General features: G+C 47.9%; 8 protein-coding genes across 8 annotated transcripts, besides 1 other annotated feature; 5 read left to right on the top strand and 3 right to left on the bottom strand.

Annotated features, from left to right (window-relative positions):
* Window positions 1–166: 166 nt before the first annotated feature.
* On the top strand, window positions 167–2,287 carry UA08_01799 (hypothetical protein; the record flags this gene model as incomplete). The annotated part of the gene is made up of 2 exons (XM_020261503.1): window positions 167–1,673; window positions 1,740–2,287. The coding sequence occupies 2 exons, from the start codon at window positions 167–169 to the stop codon at window positions 2,285–2,287; spliced, it is 2,055 nt and encodes a 684-aa protein (XP_020123595.1).
* Window positions 2,288–2,809: 522 nt separating this feature from the next.
* UA08_01798 (putative dihydroxy-acid dehydratase, mitochondrial) lies at window positions 2,810–4,924 on the top strand (the record flags this gene model as incomplete). Its single annotated transcript, XM_020261501.1, has 4 exons — window positions 2,810–2,880; window positions 2,953–4,343; window positions 4,469–4,787; window positions 4,876–4,924. 4 exons carry the CDS (start codon window positions 2,810–2,812, stop codon window positions 4,922–4,924), a joined length of 1,830 nt encoding a protein of 609 aa, XP_020123594.1.
* A 578-nt stretch (window positions 4,925–5,502) lies between these two features.
* Window positions 5,503–5,972: a repeat region (Identified by RepeatMasker using a combination of RepBase library and repeat library created with RepeatScout).
* Window positions 5,973–7,690: 1,718 nt separating this feature from the next.
* Window positions 7,691–10,559, top strand: UA08_01797 (hypothetical protein; the record flags this gene model as incomplete). The annotated part of the gene is made up of 5 exons (XM_020261500.1): window positions 7,691–7,851; window positions 7,959–8,199; window positions 8,281–8,574; window positions 8,640–8,825; window positions 8,886–10,559. The coding sequence occupies 5 exons, from the start codon at window positions 7,691–7,693 to the stop codon at window positions 10,557–10,559; spliced, it is 2,556 nt and encodes an 851-aa protein (XP_020123591.1).
* Window positions 10,560–11,923: 1,364 nt separating this feature from the next.
* Window positions 11,924–13,573, top strand: UA08_01796 (hypothetical protein; the record flags this gene model as incomplete). The annotated part of the gene is made up of 2 exons (XM_020261499.1): window positions 11,924–13,205; window positions 13,272–13,573. The coding sequence occupies 2 exons, from the start codon at window positions 11,924–11,926 to the stop codon at window positions 13,571–13,573; spliced, it is 1,584 nt and encodes a 527-aa protein (XP_020123590.1).
* Window positions 13,574–14,482: 909 nt separating this feature from the next.
* UA08_01795 (hypothetical protein) lies at window positions 14,483–15,859 on the bottom strand (the record flags this gene model as incomplete). The annotated part of the gene is made up of 3 exons (XM_020261498.1): window positions 14,483–15,149; window positions 15,218–15,280; window positions 15,480–15,859. 3 exons carry the CDS (start codon window positions 15,857–15,859, stop codon window positions 14,483–14,485), a joined length of 1,110 nt encoding a protein of 369 aa, XP_020123593.1.
* Window positions 15,860–16,561: 702 nt separating this feature from the next.
* On the top strand, window positions 16,562–18,790 carry UA08_01794 (hypothetical protein; the record flags this gene model as incomplete). The annotated part of the gene is made up of 1 exon (XM_020261497.1): window positions 16,562–18,790. The coding sequence occupies one exon, from the start codon at window positions 16,562–16,564 to the stop codon at window positions 18,788–18,790; it is 2,229 nt and encodes a 742-aa protein (XP_020123592.1).
* A 171-nt stretch (window positions 18,791–18,961) lies between these two features.
* Window positions 18,962–20,373, bottom strand: UA08_01793 (hypothetical protein; the record flags this gene model as incomplete). Its single annotated transcript, XM_020261496.1, has 7 exons — window positions 18,962–19,014; window positions 19,069–19,207; window positions 19,282–19,316; window positions 19,377–19,799; window positions 19,887–19,967; window positions 20,036–20,148; window positions 20,204–20,373. The coding sequence occupies 7 exons, from the start codon at window positions 20,371–20,373 to the stop codon at window positions 18,962–18,964; spliced, it is 1,014 nt and encodes a 337-aa protein (XP_020123587.1).
* Window positions 20,374–22,522: 2,149 nt separating this feature from the next.
* On the bottom strand, window positions 22,523–24,601 carry UA08_01792 (putative E3 ubiquitin ligase complex SCF subunit sconB; the record flags this gene model as incomplete). The annotated part of the gene is made up of 2 exons (XM_020261495.1): window positions 22,523–24,157; window positions 24,218–24,601. The coding sequence occupies 2 exons, from the start codon at window positions 24,599–24,601 to the stop codon at window positions 22,523–22,525; spliced, it is 2,019 nt and encodes a 672-aa protein (XP_020123586.1).
* Between the last annotated feature and the right edge of the window lie 65 nt (window positions 24,602–24,666).

Below are 24,666 nucleotides of genomic sequence, written 5' to 3'. Positions count from 1 at the left end.
CCCCCCCCCAAGTGACCGTTTCCGTTGGGGCCTTCCCGCATCCTTCCTTCCCTGCGGCCAGACGGAAAGAGCAGCGACAGCGAGATCCGCGAGAGAAACACAGTGGAGTGAGTCCACGACTCGAATTTCTTCAACACATCGCAAAAGAAGAAAAAAGAGGAGTTCCATGTCGACTGCCGATGCGACTCGGCAGGCCGTTGGGTCAGAGACGCAGCAAGACCAGCCGCCACCCCGGGCTTTACTGCCTGCGGAACTCCAAAGCCGAACGAGAACGTCAACGTCGGGTCCCGTTTGCGATGTCCCTCAGCCTACCACCACCACCACCACCACCACCACGCCTGCGCCATGGAGTGCTCACAATACCTTGCATTACCTTCCCAGAAACCAGCCATTCCCTTCATTACACATACATACCGACCTTCCTCCGGCCGACCGCCGCCCTGTAACTCCGCTGAACGACAATGACACGCCGCTACGCCAGAGCCTTTCGTCAACCAGCCTTCCCCGGCGAACTGCTAGTTATACAGTGAGGGGCAATACAATGTCCAGTGCAGATTCACTTTCTCCCTCGTCAATGCGGTCGTCAGCCATTTCCTCGCCTGCATTGGCTGCCATGGCAGATATTACCCCCCTGCCGTCGCCGATCGGCTATCTGAGCCCCGCCTCATGGCGCTCTGGCGGACGGACAGTCTCGTCGCATTCTCTCTCACGAACATCGTCGTCACTTTCGCGCAGCGGCTCATTTTTGAATCTACGTCTGAGCGATTCGAATCAATTCCTCCGAACCGCTTCGTCCAGGTCTCGGTCGAGGAGATACAGCAGTACTCGATTGACCGGTAGTGATGTGCGGGAAAGCGAGCTGGTGGATGGACAGGACGACACACGCGGCCATTCACGCAACCGCAGTCTGAGCGAGCATATCCCGAAGAAGGAAGTCACGTCTTTTCCAAGGCCAGATCTCTTAACGCGCACCAATCGTTCGTCGGAACTCTCCTCGGCATCTGGAGTGTCGACATCTGACCCGAATAGCTTACATCGTGAGCAGTATCTCGCGGTCCAACGAGGCTTGACGCACTCCGCAGCCCGGCCGCCAACCCCGCCTCGCTCAGCTCGCAGCGGCGATGAAGATATAGACTCAAAGCCAATCATCCAGAACGAGCCCGACAGTGGCTCTCAGAATGAGACCTACTTTGTGCGATCAATCCGTACCCAGCAGCCGAGGAAATACAGAAAGCTTCGCCAATTAGGCCATGGCACATTCAGCCAAGTCAGTCTGGCGGTGAGAATACCGGAAGATGCCTCTGGGAAGGATGGGCATTTTCGGATGCCCAGCCTGATGTCGCAAAAGCTGGTCGCCGTCAAGATTATCGAGTACGGACCGGCTGGTGGAGCAGACGAGGAGCGTGTCGAGGTTTCCCTTAAGCGGGAGGTCGAAATCCTGAAGTTGGTCAATCATCCCTCCTTGGTTCAATTGAAAGCTTTTGGAAGCGACGATAAACGCGCACTACTGGTTTTGGATTACTGCCCGGGTGGAGATCTGTTTGAGTTTGCAACGTCAGAGATGAAGTCCCTAATGACTCCGCCCCTGATCAGAAGGATGTTTGCTGAGTTAGTCGGGGCGGTGCGCTACTTGCATGCTAACTTTATAGTCCACCGCGACATCAAGCTCGAGAGTAAGTTGCTATATTTTCACCGCCTCTCGCCGTGACATTGGATGAATAGTTCTGACTCCCGATCAGATGTTTTAGTCAACTTGCCCCCTTCAGCCATGGAACAGATATCTGATTGGCGCACATATGACCGTGCGGTAATCACTGTAAGTGACTTGGGCCTATCTCGAAGAATCCCAGAGCCACCAGAGAGTCCCTTGCTCCATACACGCTGCGGCAGTGAGGATTATGCAGCGCCAGAGATTCTCATGGGCCAGCCTTATGATGGGCGCTCGACAGATGCATGGGCACTTGGTGTTCTGCTGTATGCTATGATGGAGAACCGACTACCCTTTGACGCCCTGCCAGGCACAAGAGGCGATCCAGCCAAACTGCGTGCTCGCACTCCACATCGGATAGCACGGTGTGAATGGTCATGGTATCGGTATACTGATGAAGAGGAAGAATGGGATCCAGTCAAGGGCAAAGGGCTAGAGGGAGCTCGTGAGTGTGTTGAAGGATTGCTGAAGCGTCATTCACGCCGAAAGAGCTTAGATGAGATTTCACAGCTTGCCTATGTCAAAGAAGCCCTTGATTTGGATGGTGAATTGAAAAGAGGAGATAAAGAAGTGCCATGAAAAGGAGGGGGTAAAAAAAGAGAAGAGTTATGCGTACTGTTTGTACTATATACGCCATGTTTATGATTAGCTATGCCTCATGCCTTATAACGACTACTGCCAAGATTTTATGCGCGGATTACTGGTTTAGAAAAAAGAATACCTAGGTACAATTTTCTTTGCAACCATATAAAAACAAAATAAAAGCAACTTCCCCAGACTTTTACAACTAGTTTATATGCTTAGTGCAGCGCGGAGCGGAGCTGACCATAGAAGAAGCGCTGATTGGCCAGCACTGCTGCAAGCCGATGTCGCCCCGCAAGAAAGACCGGCCGGAGAGGCACCTTGCTTCCCCGGCCGAAACCCCGACTCATAAACGTCGTTGCGGAATTTCCATCATTTGCCATCTTCCATCTGTGTTTCGCTCTGTGGATGGTTGGCACCAAGACAGGATCCAGAGAGCATTTTTCTTACTCCGTCGATATATCTCCTCTCCTCCAATTCTATTCCTGATCTTGTGCGCGAAGGGCGGTGGGAAGAAAAATGTTTTTGTCACAAACGCGAGGGCGGCTGCCCTCAGCTCTGAGAGCTTTCCAGAGTACCCAATTTGCCTCGTGAGTTATTTGTGAAAATGAACATCGACGAAGCCAGACAATGGTTGTCTAATTGCATGGAATTCTTGGCAGGCGCTCGCTTTCCACGACACTCCCCCGTCGAAAGGACGATGAGGTCCTCAACAAGGTTTCACGGACCATCACACAGCCCATCTCCCAGGGCGCTTCTCAGGCCATGTTGTACGCTACGGGGCTGTCGGAGTCTGATATGAACAAAGCCCAGGTGGGAATTTCGTCGGTCTGGCTTACAGGAAACCCATGCAACATGCATCTGCTAGAGCTCAATAACCTGGTCCGAGAGGGTGTCGAGAAGGCCGGGTTGATCGGATACCAATTCAACACCGTTGGTGTCAGCGATGGAATCAGTATGGGTACCAAGGGAATGCGGTTCTCATTGCAGAGTCGGGATCTTATCGCTGACTCGATTGAGACCGTCATGGGGGGTCAATGGTACGATGCGAATATTAGCATTCCCGGCTGCGACAAGAACATGCCCGGTGTTCTGATGGCTATGGGTCGGGTCAACCGACCTAGTATAATGGTCTACGGAGGCTCTATCAAGGCTGGCTGTGCTGCGACACAGAACAATGCCGACATTGATATTGTCTCTGCTTTCCAGGCTTACGGACAGTTCTTGACGGGTGAAATCAATGAAGAGAAGCGCTTTGATATTATCCGCCATGCTTGCCCCGGTCAGGGTGCTTGCGGTGGCATGTATACTGCAAATACGTTGGCTAGTGCCATTGAGATTATGGGCATGACCTTGCCAGGATCTTCGTCGAACCCGGCCGATTCCAAGGTCAAGCAGCTTGAATGCTTGGCTGCTGGTCAGGCCATTAAGAATCTCTTGGTTGAGGACATCCGTCCATCCGATATTTTGACCCGCCAGGCATTCGAGAATGCAATGATCCTGGTTAACATCACCGGTGGCTCGACCAACGCGGTTCTCCATCTGATTGCCATCGCAGACTCTGTCGGCATCAAATTGACTATCGACGACTTCCAGGCCGTCTCTGACCGCACCCCGTACCTGGCTGACCTCAAGCCGTCCGGCAAGTACGTTTTCAACGACTTGTACCAGATCGGAGGTACTCCTTCTTTGATCAAGTTTATGCTGAAGGAAGGCTTGATTGATGGATCCGGAATCACGGTTACTGGAAAGACCCTGGCCGAAAACGTGGAGAATGTGCCCGACTTCCCTGCTGAGCAGAAGATTATCCGCCCATTGACCCAACCAATCAAGAGCACAGGTCATATTCAGATCTTGAGGGGCAGTCTCGCACCGGAGGGCTGTGTCGGTAAGATTACTGGCAAAGAAGGCACGGTCTTCAAGGGCAAGGCGCGCGTGTTTGACGACGAGGATGACTTCGTTGCCGCTCTCGAGCGCAAGGAGATCAAGAAGGAGGACAAGACTGTTGTTGTCATTCGCTACTGTGGTCCCAAGGGTGGTCCTGGAATGCCTGGTACGTATCTTTTTTTTTTTTTTGTTTATCGCCTTTATTTTCCCTGGAATATCCATTAAACTCTTATCCGTTCCCCGCCTTGAGAAAAAAAAAAGGAAGAAAAAATAAAACTAACACGTATCAAGAAATGCTTAAACCTTCCTCCGCTCTCATGGGTGCCGGACTGGGTTCGTCCTGCGCTCTGATCACAGACGGCCGCTTCTCCGGCGGTTCTCACGGGTTTTTGATCGGTCACATTGTCCCCGAGGCTGCGGTCGGTGGGCCCATTGGACTGGTCAAGGATGGCGACGACATCACTATCGACGCTGAAACGCGTGTTCTGGATTTGCATGTCGACGAGAATGAGCTGGCCTCGCGCCGCATGCAATGGGAGGCTGATCGTGCAGAGGGCAGGTTACCACCTACCGGGTTGACTATGCGAGGCACACTAGGCAAATATGCTCGGTATGTTTTCCCCCTCCCTTCCTAAATCTTGATTGAGATATCGTTCAGCACAGACTAATGATTTTACTTTTTTTCTTTCGAATTACAGACTTGTCGGAGACGCGAGCCACGGCTGCGTGACTGATTCTCTGGCTTAAGCCTATTTACCTGTACGATGAATTTCAATGTTCTATGTGGAAATTGATCCAGCCATTATTCGCTGTGAGACAGATTCGGCATAACATACTGGTCACCAAAATAAAAGCATCGTGATTCCATTGTATCTCAAAAATCCATGCGCTTCACAACAAAAGTGAGGGTTTTCTATACGATAATTGTCCGAGGGCTCCTTTCTATATTTTCAGAGGAGGGGGCGCGAATAAATAGTAAATAACGTATTTCCCGAGTAAACCGGCCACCCCACCAAAAATTCCACTCGATTTTCAACCCATCATTTTCACACGAACTTTACAACATCAAAAATGCCTAAAAAACGTGCAAAAATGGATCCTAGCTATGAAGGAAGGCTTCTTCTTGCCATTAACGCGTTAAAAAATAAACAAATCGATAGTGTGCGCGAAGCTGCACGTCTTTTTGACATCAGTAGGTCAACGTTAACGGAACGACAGCAAGGCTCAATTGAACACTAATAGGCTAGTATAAAACACAGAAAATTAACTCTTACTGAGGAGGCCTCGCTCCGGGATTGGTTACTCTCTCTAGAACGCCGAGGATGAGGCTACCTCTATCAAAAAACTTCTTTCTATATCTAATTTAAGTCCCTCTTCGCCGTCAGCTCAGGCGCTTAATCAACTAATCAAGGGCTCCTTAACAACAATACATAACGCTGCTATTCTTACTAAGGAAAATCATGATTTACACGATTCGCTTAATCAAATACAGAAACACCATGATAGACGTATAAGAGCTCTTCTCAATAAGAGTATTTTGACAGTTTCCAAAGGCAGAGAGCTGGCACAGTCACTTAATCAAGTTGTTGAACCCCCACTGCCGGCCAATCAAAATGAGGCTTTACAGGCACTTCAGCACGCACCTCCTAGATGTAGCAATTGCTGGCAACCAGGGCATAAACGTAATAGGTGCCCCAATCCTCCTAGCTAGTAAAATCTATACTTTTTTGTTTTTATATACATTTTATAAGGGTTGATAAAATAATGTGGGTCCCGAGTGGCCGGTTTACTCGGGAAATACGCTAGTTAGAATGAATTGACCAAATGCTTATCTAATATAGGGCTGTTTAGTTTTGTTTGTCTTTCTGGAACAAAGGCCAACCCGAATAATGAAAAAGAACCTCAATTCTACGAGTCTTTTAACGCAAGGAATAGACATGTCATGAATGAATGATACCCCTTGATTGACATATCGCATGCATGGCAAGTACATAGCCCTATAGAACCTATCCTAGCTAATCGGCTAAAAACTCCGTTTTGGATAGTGCACACTGCACCGACAATCGATCGAATCGACAACGAGAAAACTTCGTCCAGATATACACATTGCCATTATCTTGGTTGTATCTAGATACTCGGTGCCAAACGAAACTAGCACAATAACAAAACTCTTGGTTCCTCTCCTCTCTTTGCATTTTTTCCCCTGTGCATTAGTTATCAAATAGCGTCGGGGCTGCCGGAGTGCGAGTGTAACCTAGGTAGGTAGCCTAGTGTAAGCACTGTAAGTTAGTTAACTAACTAAGTACCGTACTTCGGTAAGTGATAGATTAAAATTTTGGGGTGGAAGGGCAGATCCATGGATGGAATATATTAAAAGTAAACTTTGCACACGATCATAAATTTAATTATCAATATGAGTCGAATTTTTTTTTTCCCACCGGCCATGTGGCTTTTGCGTCTCCACTGCACGTTGTATTTCCGAGATGCTATATAGATCTTGCTGTATCCACTGAGCCTTACAGAGTATCTCAGTATTTAGTTACGTGCCATTGTTATGGCGGCATGATACATTCATTGCTGTATCGGTTTGGCCAGACGCAGGCACAAAGTGTGTACGCAATGTATGTACATGGACAAGTACGTATATCGCTCTAAAATGAATGGCGGGAATAACGGATTGAACGCGTTGCATTCCGCATTCTTGCATGCGCATGCATGTGGCACTGTGCTTGGCAATTACTTGTGGGTTAATCTAACTGATTGATCGAGTCGATGTGGCTGACTGAAACAGATCGCAGAGCCTAGTAACTCCAGCCTAGTACGCAGTCTAGTACGGTGCACATACCTCGGTAGTAGGTAATAATCTGGAGCTTTCGGAGCTCAAAGGTTGTTGCTGGCCTTTTAGTCTTTTAGTTCCTCTTCCTCTAATCAAACCCTAGGCCTAGCCTAGCCCTGCATGATGTTATGAACCTATCTATGCCTTCTGCTTCGAAGCTCCACCTTTCCCTCTCCAACTGGGCTGAGGCCTGACCATGGAGTGCGATCACTGATCTGGCTCAGTTGCCGACTACCCCGATTTGCTCGACTAGCAAGTAAAATAGCAATCCTGATTCGTTCTTTGCTTTTCCGTCTCGGTGGACAAGCCCATATCATGCCAAAGCCCACTAAGCTCTAGTAAATTTTCTGCTCCTCGAAGCTAAACAGTGCCACGCCCATGACAGATCTCATCTGCCGCGTAGATAGATCGATCCAATTCCAACTTTTTTTTTTCATGTTCCTTTTTTAAAGTTCTGAGTTGCATTGCTCCCTCGAAAAAAGAAAAGAAAGTCTTATCATTATTCTCCGATGGCTTTTTAAGTCCTGTCACCGTCGCAGTGTACATGACTTATAATGATCAGCGGTTGTCCCTGAGGTGTTTTCACATACTATCTTGATGTCAATGTCCTGAAAGCCTTGCGTTTCCCCCTTCCCCCCTATCGAGACGGCTATCTGCCGTGAAACAAGGTAATCATAATGACCGGGCTAACGCAGGCAATGCTTGATGGCCTCGTGCCAATACCTGTGAGGTATTCTGGCGGCTACATAGCCCTATCATACGTTGTCAGTGCCACGGGCTCAATCACCTGCCTCGAATTGCTGCACCGTAGATCTTCACGATCTGGCTTGTTCAATTGGTTTGTTTTGATTCTTCCCACCTTTCGTTTTTGCCTTGCGCCACTCTTTGTTTCTAACCAAGAGCCCTATCTTTCATTAGGTACTTGCTTTTGACTTCGTCGCTTAGTATGGGAGGAATTGGTATCTGGAGTATGCATTTCATCGGAAACCGAGCAATTCTTCTCGGAGACGGCTCCGATGCAGACCAAATATCGTACAACATCCCCTTTACAATGGTCTCCTTGGTTTTGCCAATTATTGTACTTTCGACTGCATTTTATGCCATTTCCTTTGAAGAGAAACCCGGGGCTGTACGTCTTTTATCAGGTGGTTTTCTGACCGGAGCGGCTGTTTGCGCCATGCACTATGTAAGTAGCCTGTCATTATTCCCATCTGAAGCGCGGGCTGGTCTTGCTTCGTTTCTAACAAGAAAAAAAAAAAACCTGTAGATCGGACAGCTCGGAATTTCCAACTATCATTGTTCGTATGCGGCGGGGAACATTGTCGGTGCTGCTCTCATAGCAACTGTCGCTGCCACCATTGCCCTGAGCGTTTTCTTCAGATGGAAAGCTTCCTGGACCAACAGTTGGTGGCGTCGAATGCTTTGTGCGGGTCTTTTAAGTATAGCAGTTTCAGGCATGCATTGGACAGCTACTGTTGGTACCAGTTACCGCCGTATTCCTGGTGTGTCTGGATTAGGACAATTGTCTCGAAGCCAGACTGTCATTATTTGCGCCGCGTTGGTAGGCTTTTCTTCACAACAATCGTCTGGGTTTTAAGAAAAGGCTGACCTGACTGTAACCAATAGTCTTTCTCGGCCTGTTTCATTCTCTCAATTTGCGCCATCATAGCCGGAGGTAATCGACGTCGATCAACTACTCGAGCCCGGCAATTAGTCTTGTCATGCGCGTTCTTCGATTCCTCAGGACGTATCATGGTATCACCGCAAATCTTCCTCCCAACGCGCAAAGTGGTAGATCGGTATCTCAACAGGGTATGTTTGCTCGGTGTGAAACCGATCTTTCTCAGGTAGCTGATGTAAGAAACTTTTTAGTCCATGAAAGACGACGACTTTAGCCGTACTCATCCCGCTTTCTTATGGGCGTTTCGTGCCTCACGAAGCTGGAATTTGATCAAGGGCATTATCCCATCTATGAAGGGCACTCTGCAGAATAATGATACCCAAATCAAACGACTGATCAATCAGCATGGCTTGGTAACCGACGCCGAGCAAGATTCCGAATTCAATTTCGAAACAGTTTTCAAGCATTTCTTTTGCATATCAGCTCAGAGTCTCGCTGATGAATTGCGCCAACCACTCTCGGGCCTCGGGGAGCTCTACCACGAAGTCTTATCGACCGTTACGCAAGTCTCGAGGTTCGAGCTGGGGTCGAGATCTATGCCTAAAATTGGAAAGGGACAGCTCATGTTTACCGTTCGTCAATTGAATGACCACGAAGCATCACGGTTTATGGCAAACGGGTTTAGTTTTGCCCCGATAGAGCGTGTTACTGATGTCCTATCACGTCGCCTCCATTTGCCACCAACGGAACTGTCTGTCCATCTTTACGACATGCGAGCATACGCTTGCACCGAAAGGGGCTACCCGCCAGGAGTTCATCTCGTCACGTTTGCCATGCGTCCCACAGTACAAGAGCACTTCGAGGTCCTCACTCAGATGGGCAGCGAGATTACGTTGCCTAGTTCTACGCTCCCGGTCTCTTCTCTCAGCAAGAGCGATTTGAAACTGCTCGATTCGATGGACGAATGCGGCCTGACAACATGTCTAAAGCAATTGGTGTCCGTGAAGAGCACGATTGGCAGCAATGATAGCATGAGCAGTCTTGACAGTGCTACAACAGCGGTTGCAGACGAGTCATTCCCCACGCACTTGTACCGAGCCATGCTTGAACTGATGACGATTCTGCCCGAGAATATCGCATCCGCTGTACGGTTCTCCTCAAAGCCGCTCCTTGCACCCTGTCACAGACAGTCACCATCCGACCCGGAACAATGTACCCTGATCTGTTTCCGAGTTGTCTCTACATTGGACATTCGAGTTTCAGACCCAAACCTCACTTTCACCCCGCTTCGACTGTTTCGGACCCAGGAGCAAGTAAACGACAAAATAGCAGAGCGCGAACGCTTCATCCGCGAGCTAAATGCCGAATTTGCATCGTACTCGGCACAGTCAATAGCCAACCCGCAGGACGAAGCCAAGAGGACAAAGACGATGGGTATTTTTCAAAGCAAGTTATGGAGTCGTTTTCAAAGCGGAACGACCAGAAAAACTCAAGCACCCGGCCACGTCCGGCATGCTATTTCGCAGGAATCCCTTGTACATACAAGGCAGTCGCAGTCGCAGGCGCAAGAGCAGCAGCAGCAGCAAGAACAAACGTCCGAACTGTCTGCAGCGTCTCCCACAACGAAAAAGAACTCCTTCAATCCATTCCTTAGGGAGATTCTCGTCAGCAAAGAAGTGACAGTAGACGTGGCGCGCCTGGACGATGTCGAATTGTCGAATATGCCGGTAAAGCGCACGTCGTCAATACACACATCTGCGTCGCAGCCCATCACGGAGGCGGAACACGTGACCTATTCGACGGTGTCGCTGGCAGGCGCCGAGCGAAAGACGATCATCGAGGGGGGTCTAGCCCGCTTCGGCACGACGTATGTCGATGAGCTGTACGCATTGTGTATGCCGAGGGAGGTCCGCATGCGCTACTGACTGAGTCTTGGAGTATAATTTGATGTCTCGGTGTTTGGGTTCTGGGTTCTGGGTTCTGGATTCTGGGTGGCATGCGTTGCAAATGATGACTGGTGTACAGTAACTAACTATGTATGATTACTTGTTGACATTGGATGGATTGCATATTATAAATCTGTCCTCGACTCTGTTCTGATGATCTTCACAGTCCTGATTTTTTCTTGGTGATTTGGTAATTTACATCCCGGGTACGCATAATACGTATAACCGCTAGATAATAGACGTATCCAAAGGGCTGAATGCCAGAATCACGGTATGCAATACCGTAATAAATACACGCTCTGATCGTCGGTTCTACTGCCACGTTCAGCGAGCGCCAAGCTGCAGAGGCTGAAAAGCGGCTTAACTGGTAGAAGGAAGTTTGTGTGGAACGTTGCATCTCCCGGTGTTTGCGATACTACCAGACTACCAGTATAGCATATTTCTATTTGCACGGAGTACCATAGTCTGTATGCTGTCTGTGTCCGCATAAGGAGCAGAGCGTGCCAATACGGGGTACTCCGTACAGACTCCGAAAATTCGCGTATTGAGGCTATTGATCTGGGACTCTCGAAAACAGCCTAGCGCGGTGGGAGCAACCACACCCAAAGTGCAACGTGGGCCCACCGCGCCAGACTCGCTATCCTCGATTAGATCTGCGCAAGGGAAAGACAGCCCTCCCATTGGCTGCCAGGACCTCTTTGAGGCAACAAAAACGGGGCGGTTCTTTCAGCACCAATTTGCTCCCGGACGCTATGCCCCATCCGGTCTGGCGCGGGCTCTGTATTGCACGCTCCTATTGGCTGTGTTCCGTGTGATTTTTTTCCTGCCCTCCTTTTGTGCTGAGCTCGTCTCCGTTCTGCTTCCGGAAGTCTGGCCTGCCACTTCAGTCATCCTGCGCAGTCAGCTCCGAGAGCCAGCTAAGTACCGGTACTACCGTGGTGCTGCTTAGGCTTAGCAGTGGCAGTGAGAGCGAGAGTGGCAGAGTCCGGCTGGATACGAAGACGTCCACCATTTTGAGGCTAAATTGATTATTAACACCAAAGCCTAACTACGCTGCGGGTCGACGACAAGAACGTCTTCGCACTAGCCGGCCTTCCTCATCAAAGACATGGCTCGCTAGCTTTGCCTTTTCGAATGTACTCGTTCTCCTCCTTTTTCTGTCTTTCTTCTTGATCTATTTTCAGCCACCAACCCCTCATCCCTCACCACCTGCTCTGTCCTCTGTTCCTATTTCGACACGTGCCATTGGTACTCCTTGGAAGAGATTGAGGGCAGAGGGACCCAGTGCCGTCTAAAGGAGGGATCCCAATCGAGCTTGGGTCGAAGGAATAACACACATCAAAATGAACGCCAAATACTCCTTACCCAGCTGGACATATACCAGGCAACCTTTTCAATGGCGAGTGAACCGTCTGGCATATTTCGCCACCGTGACTGTTGTGACCCTCTTCGTCTTCTCTCTGGCCTACGTCTATATCGAAGAGCCGCCGTTCTGGAAACCGGGACAACCTGGTCCGCCACCCAGAGATCTTGATGCTCATATTGTGGTCTCTCCGAATTCCAAGAGCAATCTAGAATCACTTCCTGCGCTCCCATCACTCCCCCGGCCTAAACAGCCTCCGTCGACCGGAAAATCTTCCTCCGGAGAAGATCTAGTCTCGACTCTCTCGACCACACAGAAACCCAAGGGTCTGAGGGTTGTGGGAGTCATTTTCTATGGCCGCCGTGATCGTTCGTCGATCCTTGAATGTTATCTGCGTCAGAATCTAGTCTCGAGCGGCGGCTGGCTGGACGAGGTCATTTGGGCGGCCAACACTGACGATGTAGACGACCTCGCTTGGCTCAACCGCGTGGCCAACGCCTCAAATGGCGAATACAAGGTTGTGCGCATGGAAGAGAAGGGATATGGCAACGTTTATGAGGCCTCGTTCACCGAGCGAAACGCGATTTATGTCAAGATTGATGACGATGTTGTGTATATCGAACCACAAGCTATTGCCAAGGCCGTCACCACTTTAATCAGTAATCCGCATGCATTAATGATTTCCGCTAATGTCATCAATAGCCCTGCACTGGGCTGGTGGCACTACCATACCGACGCCGCTCAGTCGTTCAAACCTGAACTGCAACCAAACCAGACCGCACTTGCTACACGCGGGAATGGAATGTGGAAGAATTCCGATCTCCCAACCTGGACCGGTGACTGGACTCACGACTACTCTAAGTTTGAGAATTTCGCCAACTTTTTCGATGTCGAATCCCCAGAGGATATCCCCAAGCATCGCTGGCTGCCCACTCGGAACGAGACGGATGAGGACATGTATACGTCGAGCATTGCTGCTACGGATGCTAATGGCGGCCCTCATCTAACCAACTGGCAAATTGGTGCTCAGAATCATTACTCTTTCTTCAGCAACCTCGAAAACGGCGAGTTGGGCAAGTATTTCTTGTCCAAGGACTACGGCAAGGGCACAATCTGGCATATGCGTGGTAGACGACTAAGCATCAACTTTATCGTCATGCAAGGTGCAGACGTACTTGACTACATGCACATGATTACCGGCCATCCACACGGTGATGACGAGCATCAGTTGACTGTCGAGATGCCACATGTACTTCAAAGACGTGGGTTGCCTTTATAATCTTTAGTTTGATTACGAAAACATTCGGTCTTGCTAACTTTCAATACAGCTGTCCTCGTCGAATCGCAGTCCATTGTCTCTCATTTTTCATACGGCCCGCAAGTTTACCTGCACAAGACCGACATCATGGAACGTTACTTCAACTATGCAAACGATAACGTCTGCCCTCGACACAGTCTCATCGACCCAATGAATCCTGAAAGGATCTGGGACGCGACCACAAGTCCGTCATCGTCGGCAGCCTCCTCTCCTTCATTTTCATCCTCTCCTTCTCCCACGCCGGTGGCATCGCGATTTTTTGTACGAAAGAGCCGAGAAGGTGTGAAACACCTCGTTGAAGATAAAGCATGAACATATTTCATCATCCACATACGTAATTCGATTCGATTCAATTCAGTGCATGGCCGGTTTTTCTTTATTCTTCTTTCCCTCCCCTTTCTCTTTTCTTAGGGGGCTGTTGGCGCTTTGGGAATATCTCGGAACAATTTTGGTCGCAATGGAGTACACGGGTGTATTATTTCACTTCTCTTTTATTACCATATTCTCAATTCTTGTTTCTCGATTCATCTCGCATCACTGTTGACTGTTGTTTGAGGCGGTTCCCTTTTTTTCATCCTCATCTTGCATAGCACAAGATTTGTTTCCTTTTGACCTACATATTTCCTACATATTATAATTGTCGTTGATTTTCATTTTGTATATAGTTTAATCTGGCGATGGACCTGGATCGAGATATCTAGGTGGTGTACGACGTTCACATGTGGAAGGATAAACATGAATTATATATTTACCTTTTTTTTTTTTCGACGTTTCCCCGCGTATACTGATGTCCCAGGCTTAGTGACGTCTCTCACTCTGGTTATTACGCAGTTCCTGGGTTGGCCCAAATCATAATGGCCTTGAGCCAGGGACCAGAATCGCGTGGCTGCACAGACTTGATCAACACGAGGCCCTTGCTTCCCTTCGCTCCATAATAAATCTGATTCCCGAGGAGGACGCGTGTACATCCAAAACGATCTTTCCACAAACGACAAACTATATTGTCAATCACTTAATGTATATGGTTAGTTTAACTATCTACGAGCTTGGGGATTACATCATTTTCTAATCGAGGGTGGAATTGATTCCTAATTTTAGCTCGGATCTCAGATATGCTTCACGTGTTTATCCATAATCATGGGGATCGATCCGAAGCTTATTTCGACTTCACCCATTATACTTTCTCGAGTGTGCCTTTGGTTATTGAATAGTAAAAAGAAGTCAAACACGATCCTCGCGCAATCCCACCCTGTATCCCGTCCTTGCTACAATCACAAGCCCGCTCAGTATGCACACCATAATCGTGAGAGTAAGCCAGTGCAACGCGCACAAAATCAGTACCAGGATATCCTCCAAAGCGCCTGTAGATGAGAAGGTCGATTTGTTCACCATCACCGCGGCGTCTTGAGGAGTTTCTCCTTCTCCCTTTTCGTTGATATCGTTCCAGCAGTCGATGGATTTGAGGAAGCCCCTGCGGCTGCTTTCGCTGCTGTCACTGCAGTTGTCAACGTCGTCGCCCTTTACGGCTTTGCTTAGTTTGTTGAGACTCTTAGCTTGGTCTGTCTCTTTTGCGTGCGGGTGTTTGTCTGCTGCTGCCACTGCTTTTTGTAGGAATGATGTAGTGTTGGCTTTGTGGCTAGCAGAGGCCGGGGTCGTCTGTGTGTTGGAATGAGAAGCAAATAAAGAAGGAGGAACAGGACGAGGACGAGGAGTAGGATTAGTTTGGACCCATTCGTATATCCTTGCATCGCGTGCTGCACGTCGAAATCTCATCTTCGGTGGGCTTGTAGCCACGTCATTGAGTTGTGGAGGGTCTTTGGAAAGGGCTGTACGCATTCCTTTGGGAAAAGTCATTTTGATTGAATGACTGAAGGGGAGATATTGAGGACTGTTGAGGTTAGAAACTTTAGTGAATGAATGGCATGTGTAAGTGTGGAAGGATCGTGAGAAGCTCACTGTCTGAACACAACTTGCTGGAAGCATCCATCAGTCTTTGTCTTGTAAGCACGTTGTGAATGCCTATGCTACTATTTCAGTATTTTTGACGAGTTATGAAGGGGGTTCTAAAGTTCATTTGTAGGCTATAACCCAATTGGACAGATAGGTGAAATCAACATAGCAACATGCCTTGGTATCTAAAAGTCACAGGATAAATGCAAGTTGAAATTGGCTACCATTGTGTAGATTGATCAAACCACAGCAAATCATCCACCCTCACATCTGCTTCACTCGATATCCAGAACCCTCCAAATCGGCCATCTTGGCTTTTTCAAGTTCAGGAGAATCCACCAACTTGTACACAAGGCCTTCAAAAAGGCACCTGACACACTTCCAGAACTGCCAGCAGCCAAGCGTCCATGGCAGGATAAGACAGAGCATCCAGAAGCCCATTCCAAGCATGCCCAGTATGGCACCTGCTCCCAGCACGCAAACAATAATCCCAACTTCCCGGCTACGGATGGTGCCGTACTGGATTTCGAGGTCGTTTAAGATGGCTAGAAGGTAGGCGTTCAGGGTCATCAAGCTAGCTATGACAGCTTCACTTGTTGTCTCTTGGGATTGCTTATGGAAGCATTTCTCGCATGTGATGGACGGCATTGCGTCTCTTCGTCCTTTTGTCGAATTTTGGAGGAGAGTGTTTAAGCTGTTAAGAGTAGAATGTTTTAGATGTGTTTTCGAACTTTCAAGAGTTGGAGAAATAATGTACCCTTTTTTCAATAGCCAACTATCACTGGATGTCTTTGAGGGGTGAGTCTCTACTATGAATTGTTGGAGTTGTGAAGGAGGAAGAGGGGAAGAAGAGGGGAGTGGGGAGGGTAAAACCAGGGAAGAAAAGTGACTGTAAGCTTCTGGTCAAACAGTATAGCCTGGTCTTTATTTTTCATTCAGCCATATGCCTGTCACAGAACAGGTTTCTTTATTGTATCAAGCAAGGACATGCAGTTTTCGCGCAACACTCACAGCATGGAACTACGGAACTATTGAACGATGCTGAGCTTAGTGCTTTCATGTGCACAATAGTTTAAGCTGAGACTGACACAGCATGCATCTTAGCTAAATGTGTGCATTGAAATAAATACCAAGCATTTAGCCATACCTCTGACAATATTCTTTCTGGGGAAGTATATTATAGCGATATAAGGCTTTGACTAGATTTCTGCTAGCGGATCGTCACTATAAGGCAGCCCTAAAAGGCGGTGAGAGAGTTTCTGCCATTGAAAGGCCCACTTAGAAATAGAGCTACCGTACAGCAAGACCCGCTGGTTGATAACGTCGACTTCCACCACTCACCCTCAAACAATGCTAGCAACGTTTTCTCTCAAGTCTCCCAGGTCTTCACCGGCCAACCACAAACGTGCTCAAGTGTCGAAAGCATGTGACTGGTGTCGAGTTCATAGGGTGAAGTGCGACAACAACTATCCGTGTCGAAATTGCCAGAGTCGGCAAAGCCGCTGTAACAGAAGAGAACTGAGCAAAACAAGGACGCTTCCAAGCGCCGTCAGAGAAATCGAGCGCCTAGAAGGACGTATCAAGGAGCTTGAAGAGCAGCTTGCCAACAATGCAGCCCCCGTATCAAGGTCCCCCTCGTCAGAGATAGCCAGCTCTCGACCCGGCGGGGAAACAGGGCAGAAACTCTTTGAGGGCACTTATACCAATGCAAGTCATTCACAACAGAACCAGTGGTATGGCTTACTATCAAATTACTACTATACTGCTCGTCTGAGAACATACCTCGCCATCGCCCTGGAGCAACCGTACTTGGATGATTACATTCAGCCCAATACCGCCAGCAAAACATTCATCAGCCCAACATCATCCAAACCAGCCGGATCTGTCCCTGAGGAAAGCAACCTCTCCGCAGATATTGGAACATCGGGAAGTTTTTTGACTGGGATGCAAGAGGATTACTTTCTGAATCTATTCTGGGAATCCTATCACTGTACATTGCAAATTCTAGACGAAGGCGAGTTCCGTGAGCACTACCGGTCGTTGTGGAAGACCTCTTCCTCCTCACGAAAGCCTTCTGCCCTGGTTGATATCATTCTTGCTGTGTGTATGCAATATGGGCTCGCATTTCTTCCTCGGGAGAATGACAACTCGGAACATAAGACTGTTGTAGATGGCAGTGATGCAACTATTGCCGGGAGGTGGTATTATCGCCGCTCACAGATGCTTTTGAATTCCCAGCTTGAAAACCCATCTATAATGACTCTGCAGTGTCATATATTCACTGTCCTATATCTATGTAATGCCTCCTACCAGAATATGGCTTATAATTGCTTAGCTGTTGCTGTGCGGACAGCCCATTTGCTTGGTTTGCATCTCGAGCCTCCAGAAGATATGCCAAGGGAGCGAAGAGAGTTGCGCAAGCGGTTGTGGTGGACTTTGTTCAGTTTGGAATGCAAGAACTGTATGAAGCTTGGCCGCCCATGGTGTGCCCCATTCTTAATGATTACATGTCAACTGCCGGCAGATGACCGTGAGCTGGCCTTGATTTCCGGTTCTAATTTCGCTTCTTACGGTGAGAATCTCACTTGGCTGACGTACACTCTCCAAATGACAAAGATGGTCCTTGCTACTCGCTCTGTATATATCGCATTCTCCGACAAGTGTGCAGACATTGCGTCTGCCAACTCTGGAAGCAGTCTTTACAAGGACCCACAAACCATGGAGGTCTGTGCAGAGTTTTTGAGATCACAGATGGACATTATCCAAAATTGGAGGGACCAAGTGCCAGATGGGATGAAGACTAAGCGAAAAGATGGCGGCACTCCGCTTTCGACTGAGCGGACAAAGCTCAGTGTCGAGTTATATGCTCCACTTTGGCTCCAGCGACAGCGTCTCATGCTTGAGCTTATCCACCACAATCTGTCCATGAACTTATACCGTCCATTTATCTGCTTTCCATCGACATTTCCTACTGCATCGGGCAATTCCACGTCGTCACAACCACGTTCTTCCACTCCCATCGCTGAAAGTCATGCGAACTCCTGCGTTAACCACGCCATTACTATAACGCGCATCATGCATCAAATCCTGACAAGTTCCGAAATCCTCAGTGGTATACATGAGACATTTCATTGGCAGTGGAATGCAACCGTGTCTCTGATTGGCTTCGTGCTAGCGTACCCTTTGTCGCCGTTGGCTATCGAAGCCCGCGACACAATCAATAGCGCCATCACTGTGTTTGAGAAGTTCGGCAATCATTTCGCGGTCGGAGCTAGTGCAGCTAATGTGACTAGGAATCTCGTGGCCAAAGCTGATTATCTTATGGAGCGTGAGAACGCCCGGTCCGCGAACTTGTCCATGCAGCCGTCCGACAGTCCAGATATGATACCTTGGTACCCAGGGATAATGAGCATCGATGACATGGATTCATCAGAACAGTCCAGAGATATTATGGCACTAGAAAGCTTCCCAATATCGGGTACCACGGACTTGGGATTTTCATTCGACTCGCTCGTTGGCTTCGAACAGTTCTACGCACCGGATGCAAACCCAGCCGCCTGGACATTCCCTCAATTGTAAATAAATATCGACTTACAATACTTCCCGTCCCACTCCTATACCCTAGAAAGGTACTTTTTACCACTCAAAATATATGCCTTCTCACTGTATAAACTTGAATTTTGTAGACCAGACCGAAGTATAGTAAACATGTACATGAACGCTTTCCATATATGAAGCCCCTAACTATGTCTATTCCATCACCAACACAGACCGAAACCGAACACTTCCTTTCAACATAGCGTCTACAAGCGCGTTAGCATCGAAACATCGAAACAATTGTGTTGGGGAATCCTTACCATAAGCATCATTGGCTCTCTCCAATGGAAAGGTCTCGACCATACAATCGATACCTTGCAGTCTAGAAAATTCGATTGCCTCTTCTGAATCGGTTGCATGGCCACATGGCCAGGAGTGGACTGAAGTTCCGTATCGCATCTGCAATACTCTTAGTCTTGGCCTTATCAGTGGTTTTTTAGAAGGGGGGAGGGGTTATCGAGAAATTAACTTACCAGAACACCTGTATTTATGGCAAAATCGCCGATGACTATGTTCGCAAGATGGTTAGAGCAATAATTCTCGATGATTTTGCCAAAAGTCTGCTTACCTGACAGAACTAGCAGCTTTCCCAGTGTTCCCAGTCCCTTCAACAACGGTGTGACAACCTCCTTGTCTGGTGCCGTCGAAACGATCAGTGCAGCACCGCCTAGTTTCTGCAGAGCGTCACTGACATCTTCCTTGCTGGTATCGATATACTCGTGGGCACCGAGCTGTCGAGCAAACTCCTCCTTCTTGCTATCCCGTGACACAGCCACGACACGAAATCCGAATTTATTGGCAAATTGAATCGCAAGATGGCCAAGTCCTCCTAGACCTTGGATAGCAACTGTTGAACCCGGAGTGAGGTTCATCTGGCGCATTGAGTTGAAGACTGTAACGCCTGCACATAGCATAGGCGCATACACCGCCGCATTGACATCTGATGGGACTCGTACAGCAGACTCAGCGCGGAGGGTGCAATATTCTGCATCTGTTATAGGAAATTGGAATCAGTGTCTGCTAAAGTAATTCATGTAGAAAATGGTTTGGGAGATGGGAAAAAAGAAACATGGCATACATCCGCCGCTTTTCGTTAAACCGTTTATGACCTGGTTATCGCACATTTGATACCATCCAGTTCTGCAGGCTTTGCATGTGCCTAAAGAAGACATTAGTTTGTCTTTTACCTGACTTGAAATATGTAACACGTAGTTTTAAAGATCATACCATCATGTCCTCCGTGCCAGCCACCACCAATTCGATCGCCAACAGCCCATCCTGAAACGCCGTTGCCCACAGCAGCAACTTTCCCAACTATCTCATGGCCAGGGACCAGCGGCCTAGAAATATCAGCGCCAGACACAAAACAAAATGCAACATCAGGGTTTTCCATACATGTTAGCTCTATTTAGCTGCGCAAAAGTATCCGAGAAGCAAACACCACACGCCTCGACTTTGACCAAGATCTCTCCCTCTCCAGGAAGCGTGAGGCTTGCCTCTTCAAGGACTAACGGGCCACCAGCTTCTTTGAAAACAGCTTGTCTAAAAGTCTTTGGCAGGCTCATCTTGAATGTATTTTTTGATTTTGATGATTACTTCAACTTTTTGATGTGCGAGTGATTTGCAGTGAGTCAGGAGGGTTGGGGGGAAAACCGAGAGCTTTATAGGCAGGTATCAAAACAGTAACACAAGTGATCTGCCGAAAGTCTTCGCTTCTGAGGGATAAGGATTAGCAGGATCATATTTAGAAGTGGAAAGGCATGCTTCAATCGATCAATAGCCAGCGTTGGAGTGCCGGAATTCTGGGGGAATTTCCTAAAGGAGTAACCGGAGTTGACTTTAGCCCTACATTCTCTGCATCTTTTGGCCACAATTCTACTACATAGATCAATCTGGGTAACCCCATCAAGCCACATGCTTTTGCATCCTGCTTGCTAGTCCCCCCTTTTATGGTTCTGCTTACAGGACTATGACTGTGTTGGTTTCAGAAAGGGGGTCGCTATACTGACAAACGCTGTGCATAGTTCAGAACTCCGGGGCTCCGGGAACAGCCCTTCAACGGAGCAGTATGATTTGTTCATATGGACCCAAGGTACCATGGAAATCTCAGATTCTGATGAGTACAACAGCTATTTGAAGGATTTCATTAGTAATTCAAGTACAAACTGACCCACTGGTGAACAATAAATCTCATTCTGTACATATATATCGATGCCGGGGCGTATCTTCCTCTCCGAGCTCATCTCAAAATAGCCTTTAGTTCCATCTGCAAGAACAAGAATACTAAGATCTGCCTAGACACACTGTCTACTTTTATTCTCTTGTTTTTGCATCTTCTCCAGGGTAACTTCATTTTTGATATTTCTTTGGTACCATGACAGTCGAAGGGCATTGTAACTGCGGGAATATTCGAGTTGTCCTCAATGAGACACCCGATGCGTCTATCCTCTGCTACTGGCAAGTATTTTCCTTTTTATTCCATTTTCAAGGTCCTTTGGAATCGGGGCTAACTCCTAATTCGTTACAGTGACAATTGTCGACGGTCAGGCGGCTGTAGGTTGATTCCTTAATTTAAAATCCAAAAAGCAAATGAAATTTCCCTTAGTCTGCTCAAAAGTTCACTGTTAATCAATCATATGAACATGTAGTATCATCGGTCAACTTTTTTCTCAGCATGTCTACTATCACTTTACATGATCATTCAGCCGTTTTGCGCAAGTATTCAGACAAAAATACGACCTCGGGAAAGCCCATGGAGGTGAGGTTCTCCCCATCTCACTAGAGTGATTTCAATTCTAGCCTTTTTGTTCAAGCATTCTTAGGGTTAAACACCCAGTCCATTTCCTCTTATCTAATAACCATCTATAGCGACAATTTTGTGGTACATGCGGAAGGTAAACTACGCACCTTCTCTATGATTTCCCTGGCTCATTTGGGGCATTACATGTGTAAATCCTTAAATTATCTATCTTACTCACATACTACTTCGAACCTTCACTTTAGTCCGATTATGTCCATCACTGCCTCGGAACCAGACTCGGCGTGGCTGAAAGCATCATTGTTTGACATCGATGTTATCCCGGCACCAAAGCTCGAATCATTTGAGGGGAAAAAACCGCAGTGGATGGGGCAAATTGTTCATGAATAGTAGGGCCGGTAGTTGATTACTTCCTCGGCCTGTGTGTTCTTAAATGATATTCGCATATCAAGGGTGATGTTCTATATGGGAGGTTCCTTCCCATATCATCTAATTCTTACCCGGACTAGTATATGGAAATGATCAAAAGGCTGTTCTTGTTTGGGTTGAACGTTCAAATATATTATTCATACTAGACACCACGTATTCGCTTTTTGCCAGTGTTAAAGGAGACCCTAATGACAGAAAAGTGAAGTTTGAATATCACTTTGCTTTTAACCATATACCAAGTGTCCATACATAAACCGATGCCCTCCCAGTATATCCAATACAACAGTATAAAACGCCTCCAGTCCAATCGGTAAATCATGCTGTGCTTTGAAAAGTACTAGCCCCATACATAAAGCGCGAGAAGAGGGAAAAAAAAGTACATGCGCCGGACCTTTGCGAAATTAACAGGGGTATAAACAAACCCATTATAAGGGCTGTGAGAGAAAAGAAATAAAAAAAAAAAAAAAAAAAACGTTCATGTAAGTAGAGCCCAGCCCAATACACGAAAATGTTCATAGCGACAAAAGTTAGTTCTTGAAACTGTAGATTCGCACGTCACAGTCTTCACTTCCTGTCACAAAGCAGCTGTCTCCTAGACCGACGCACGTGACAGGCCCGGAATGGCCAGTAAAAGTGCGTTCACATTTGCCGGTCCTTGGATCCCATATCTTCACCATTCGATCCTCGGCACCAGATACAATGCGCAATGTATCGGCAGACAATGCCCAGACACCCTCTAAATGCCCGAAGAAAGTGCGAAGGCAGCGTCCAGATTGAGTTTCCCAGAGACGAATGGTGTTGTCAAGCGCACTAGTAAGTATATACCGCGGAGGCGCGGGACGATCACCTTCAAAAAATGAGGGACTTGGTGTACGGCATCTTTGAATAAGGGGTGACTCGTCACCAGCTGTGGAGGTGCTGCTGTCGTCCTCAAAATGCTCGTGTTCGTCTTCGAATTCGAACTCTTTTGGTAAAGGGACAACTTGCTGTACTGGGCCCACATGTCCTTCAAGAGTGCGAATACAGTTTTTCGAGTCAAGGTCCCACAGCTTGACGGTACAGTCATCAGACGCCGAAAATACTGTCCGCGATGCACAGTCAACGCGAACCGCATTGACCCAGTCGGAATGGCCTCGTAAAAGAAACGTAGACTTATCCTCAAAATTCCAGATTTTGACGGTATGGTCAATCGACCCAGAGGCCAAGATACTGTTTTCGAAATGCAATCCTATGATACCGCCAAGATGCCCGGTATAGGTAGAAATACATTCCCCGGTCCGCCAATTCCATACCTTCAGAGTGCAATCTCGGCTACCACTTATAAGTTTTGTGTCATCAAATTGTAAGCAGCGAATGCCAGAAGTATGGCCGCTAAGAGTGCGAAGTTCCTCGCCAGTCTCCATGTCCCAGATTTTGATGGTTGTATCGTAAGAGCCGGTAGCGAGGATGTTGTCTTCGAACTGCAGACACATTACTCCATTCGTGTGCCCCTTGAATACCTTGACAGAGCATCGGCCATACTTCCAGTTGGTTCCAACCTTGAAACGATCCTTGTAGACGTCCTTCCAGGGCCTGAAATTAGTCTTATAATAATCAGGGTTATTCTCCTCCGTGCGTTGGCGTTTGACAACCACGGAATCGGATAATTCTGGTTCATCGGCCCCACGCTTGACACCAGAAGCTCCGTCCACTGGTTCGACGACATTCTTAACAGTGGGAAGAGGCTCGGAGGTGACAGTAGGTCTCTGGGCGCGCTTTTCAATCTGTTCCTTTGATGCACGCAGTCGCTTACGCTCAAGCAATGGCAAACCCCACCCGCATTTTGTACATTTGCGATGGATATGTTGTTCACACATTCGATGCCAAACAACATCGTCGTCGGCCAGGCATCTCCAGCTTCGGGAAACTTGAGCTGCGCGACAGAGAGAAGCAGTATCAAGGTAGCTCAAGATTTTAAAAGAGATTTCAGGAGGCAATGCCGTGAGGAAGTCGATGCGTATGAGATCTCGAACGCTGCTTGAGATTAAAGACAGTTGAGGGAAACAGCATTGAGCGAGGATGCCCCGTAGCATAAGTTCACGTTGCTTTGCAGGGGCCGCCGAGAACAAAGACCATACGTGTGCGATCCCTTGCTGATCGCTCTGTGGAAGAGACTGCAATTCCTATTCTCTGTCAGTAATGCTGTTCGGTCTTGAGGGGGGTTCAGTCCGCTATAAACATACCCATTGCAGGTGATCCATCGACAACTCGTCCGCCTGTCTGCGACACTTGAGATCAGGCCGGTGACGATAACAGTATCTAGAATTTACGTTATGTGTTGACGACCCTGCTGTTGTGCCGGTATCTTTCCCCAGAGGGGCATATTGACTTGGAATGTGCTTGGCCAGGAAAGGAGCGATATTTTCGTTGACAATTTTGGTTTTTGAAATGGCCTGCTCGTGACTGGCATAATCATCGTTTGATTGATGGGAATCGGCATTGTTGAAGAGTGACCGCACGCCGTTGTACGGAGTCATGGTGCCGTCGCCCGAAGGCCTTTGCTTGCGGGGTGTCGAGTCGACTATGAGGTTCTTCTCATCCTGCAATACTGCGCCCTCAAGGTGCATGCTAGGCAGTAGAGCCAAGCGCTTAGAATGAATGTGCGAGTATTTAGGTCGAAACGGATCGTAGG

Source organism: Talaromyces atroroseus (assembly GCF_001907595.1).
Source record: "Talaromyces atroroseus strain IBT 11181 chromosome Unknown scaffold_1, whole genome shotgun sequence".
NCBI lineage: Eukaryota > Fungi > Ascomycota > Eurotiomycetes > Eurotiales > Trichocomaceae > Talaromyces > Talaromyces atroroseus.
Note: the sequence above shows the minus strand (reverse complement) of the source record. Positions and strands in the feature narration are given on the sequence as shown.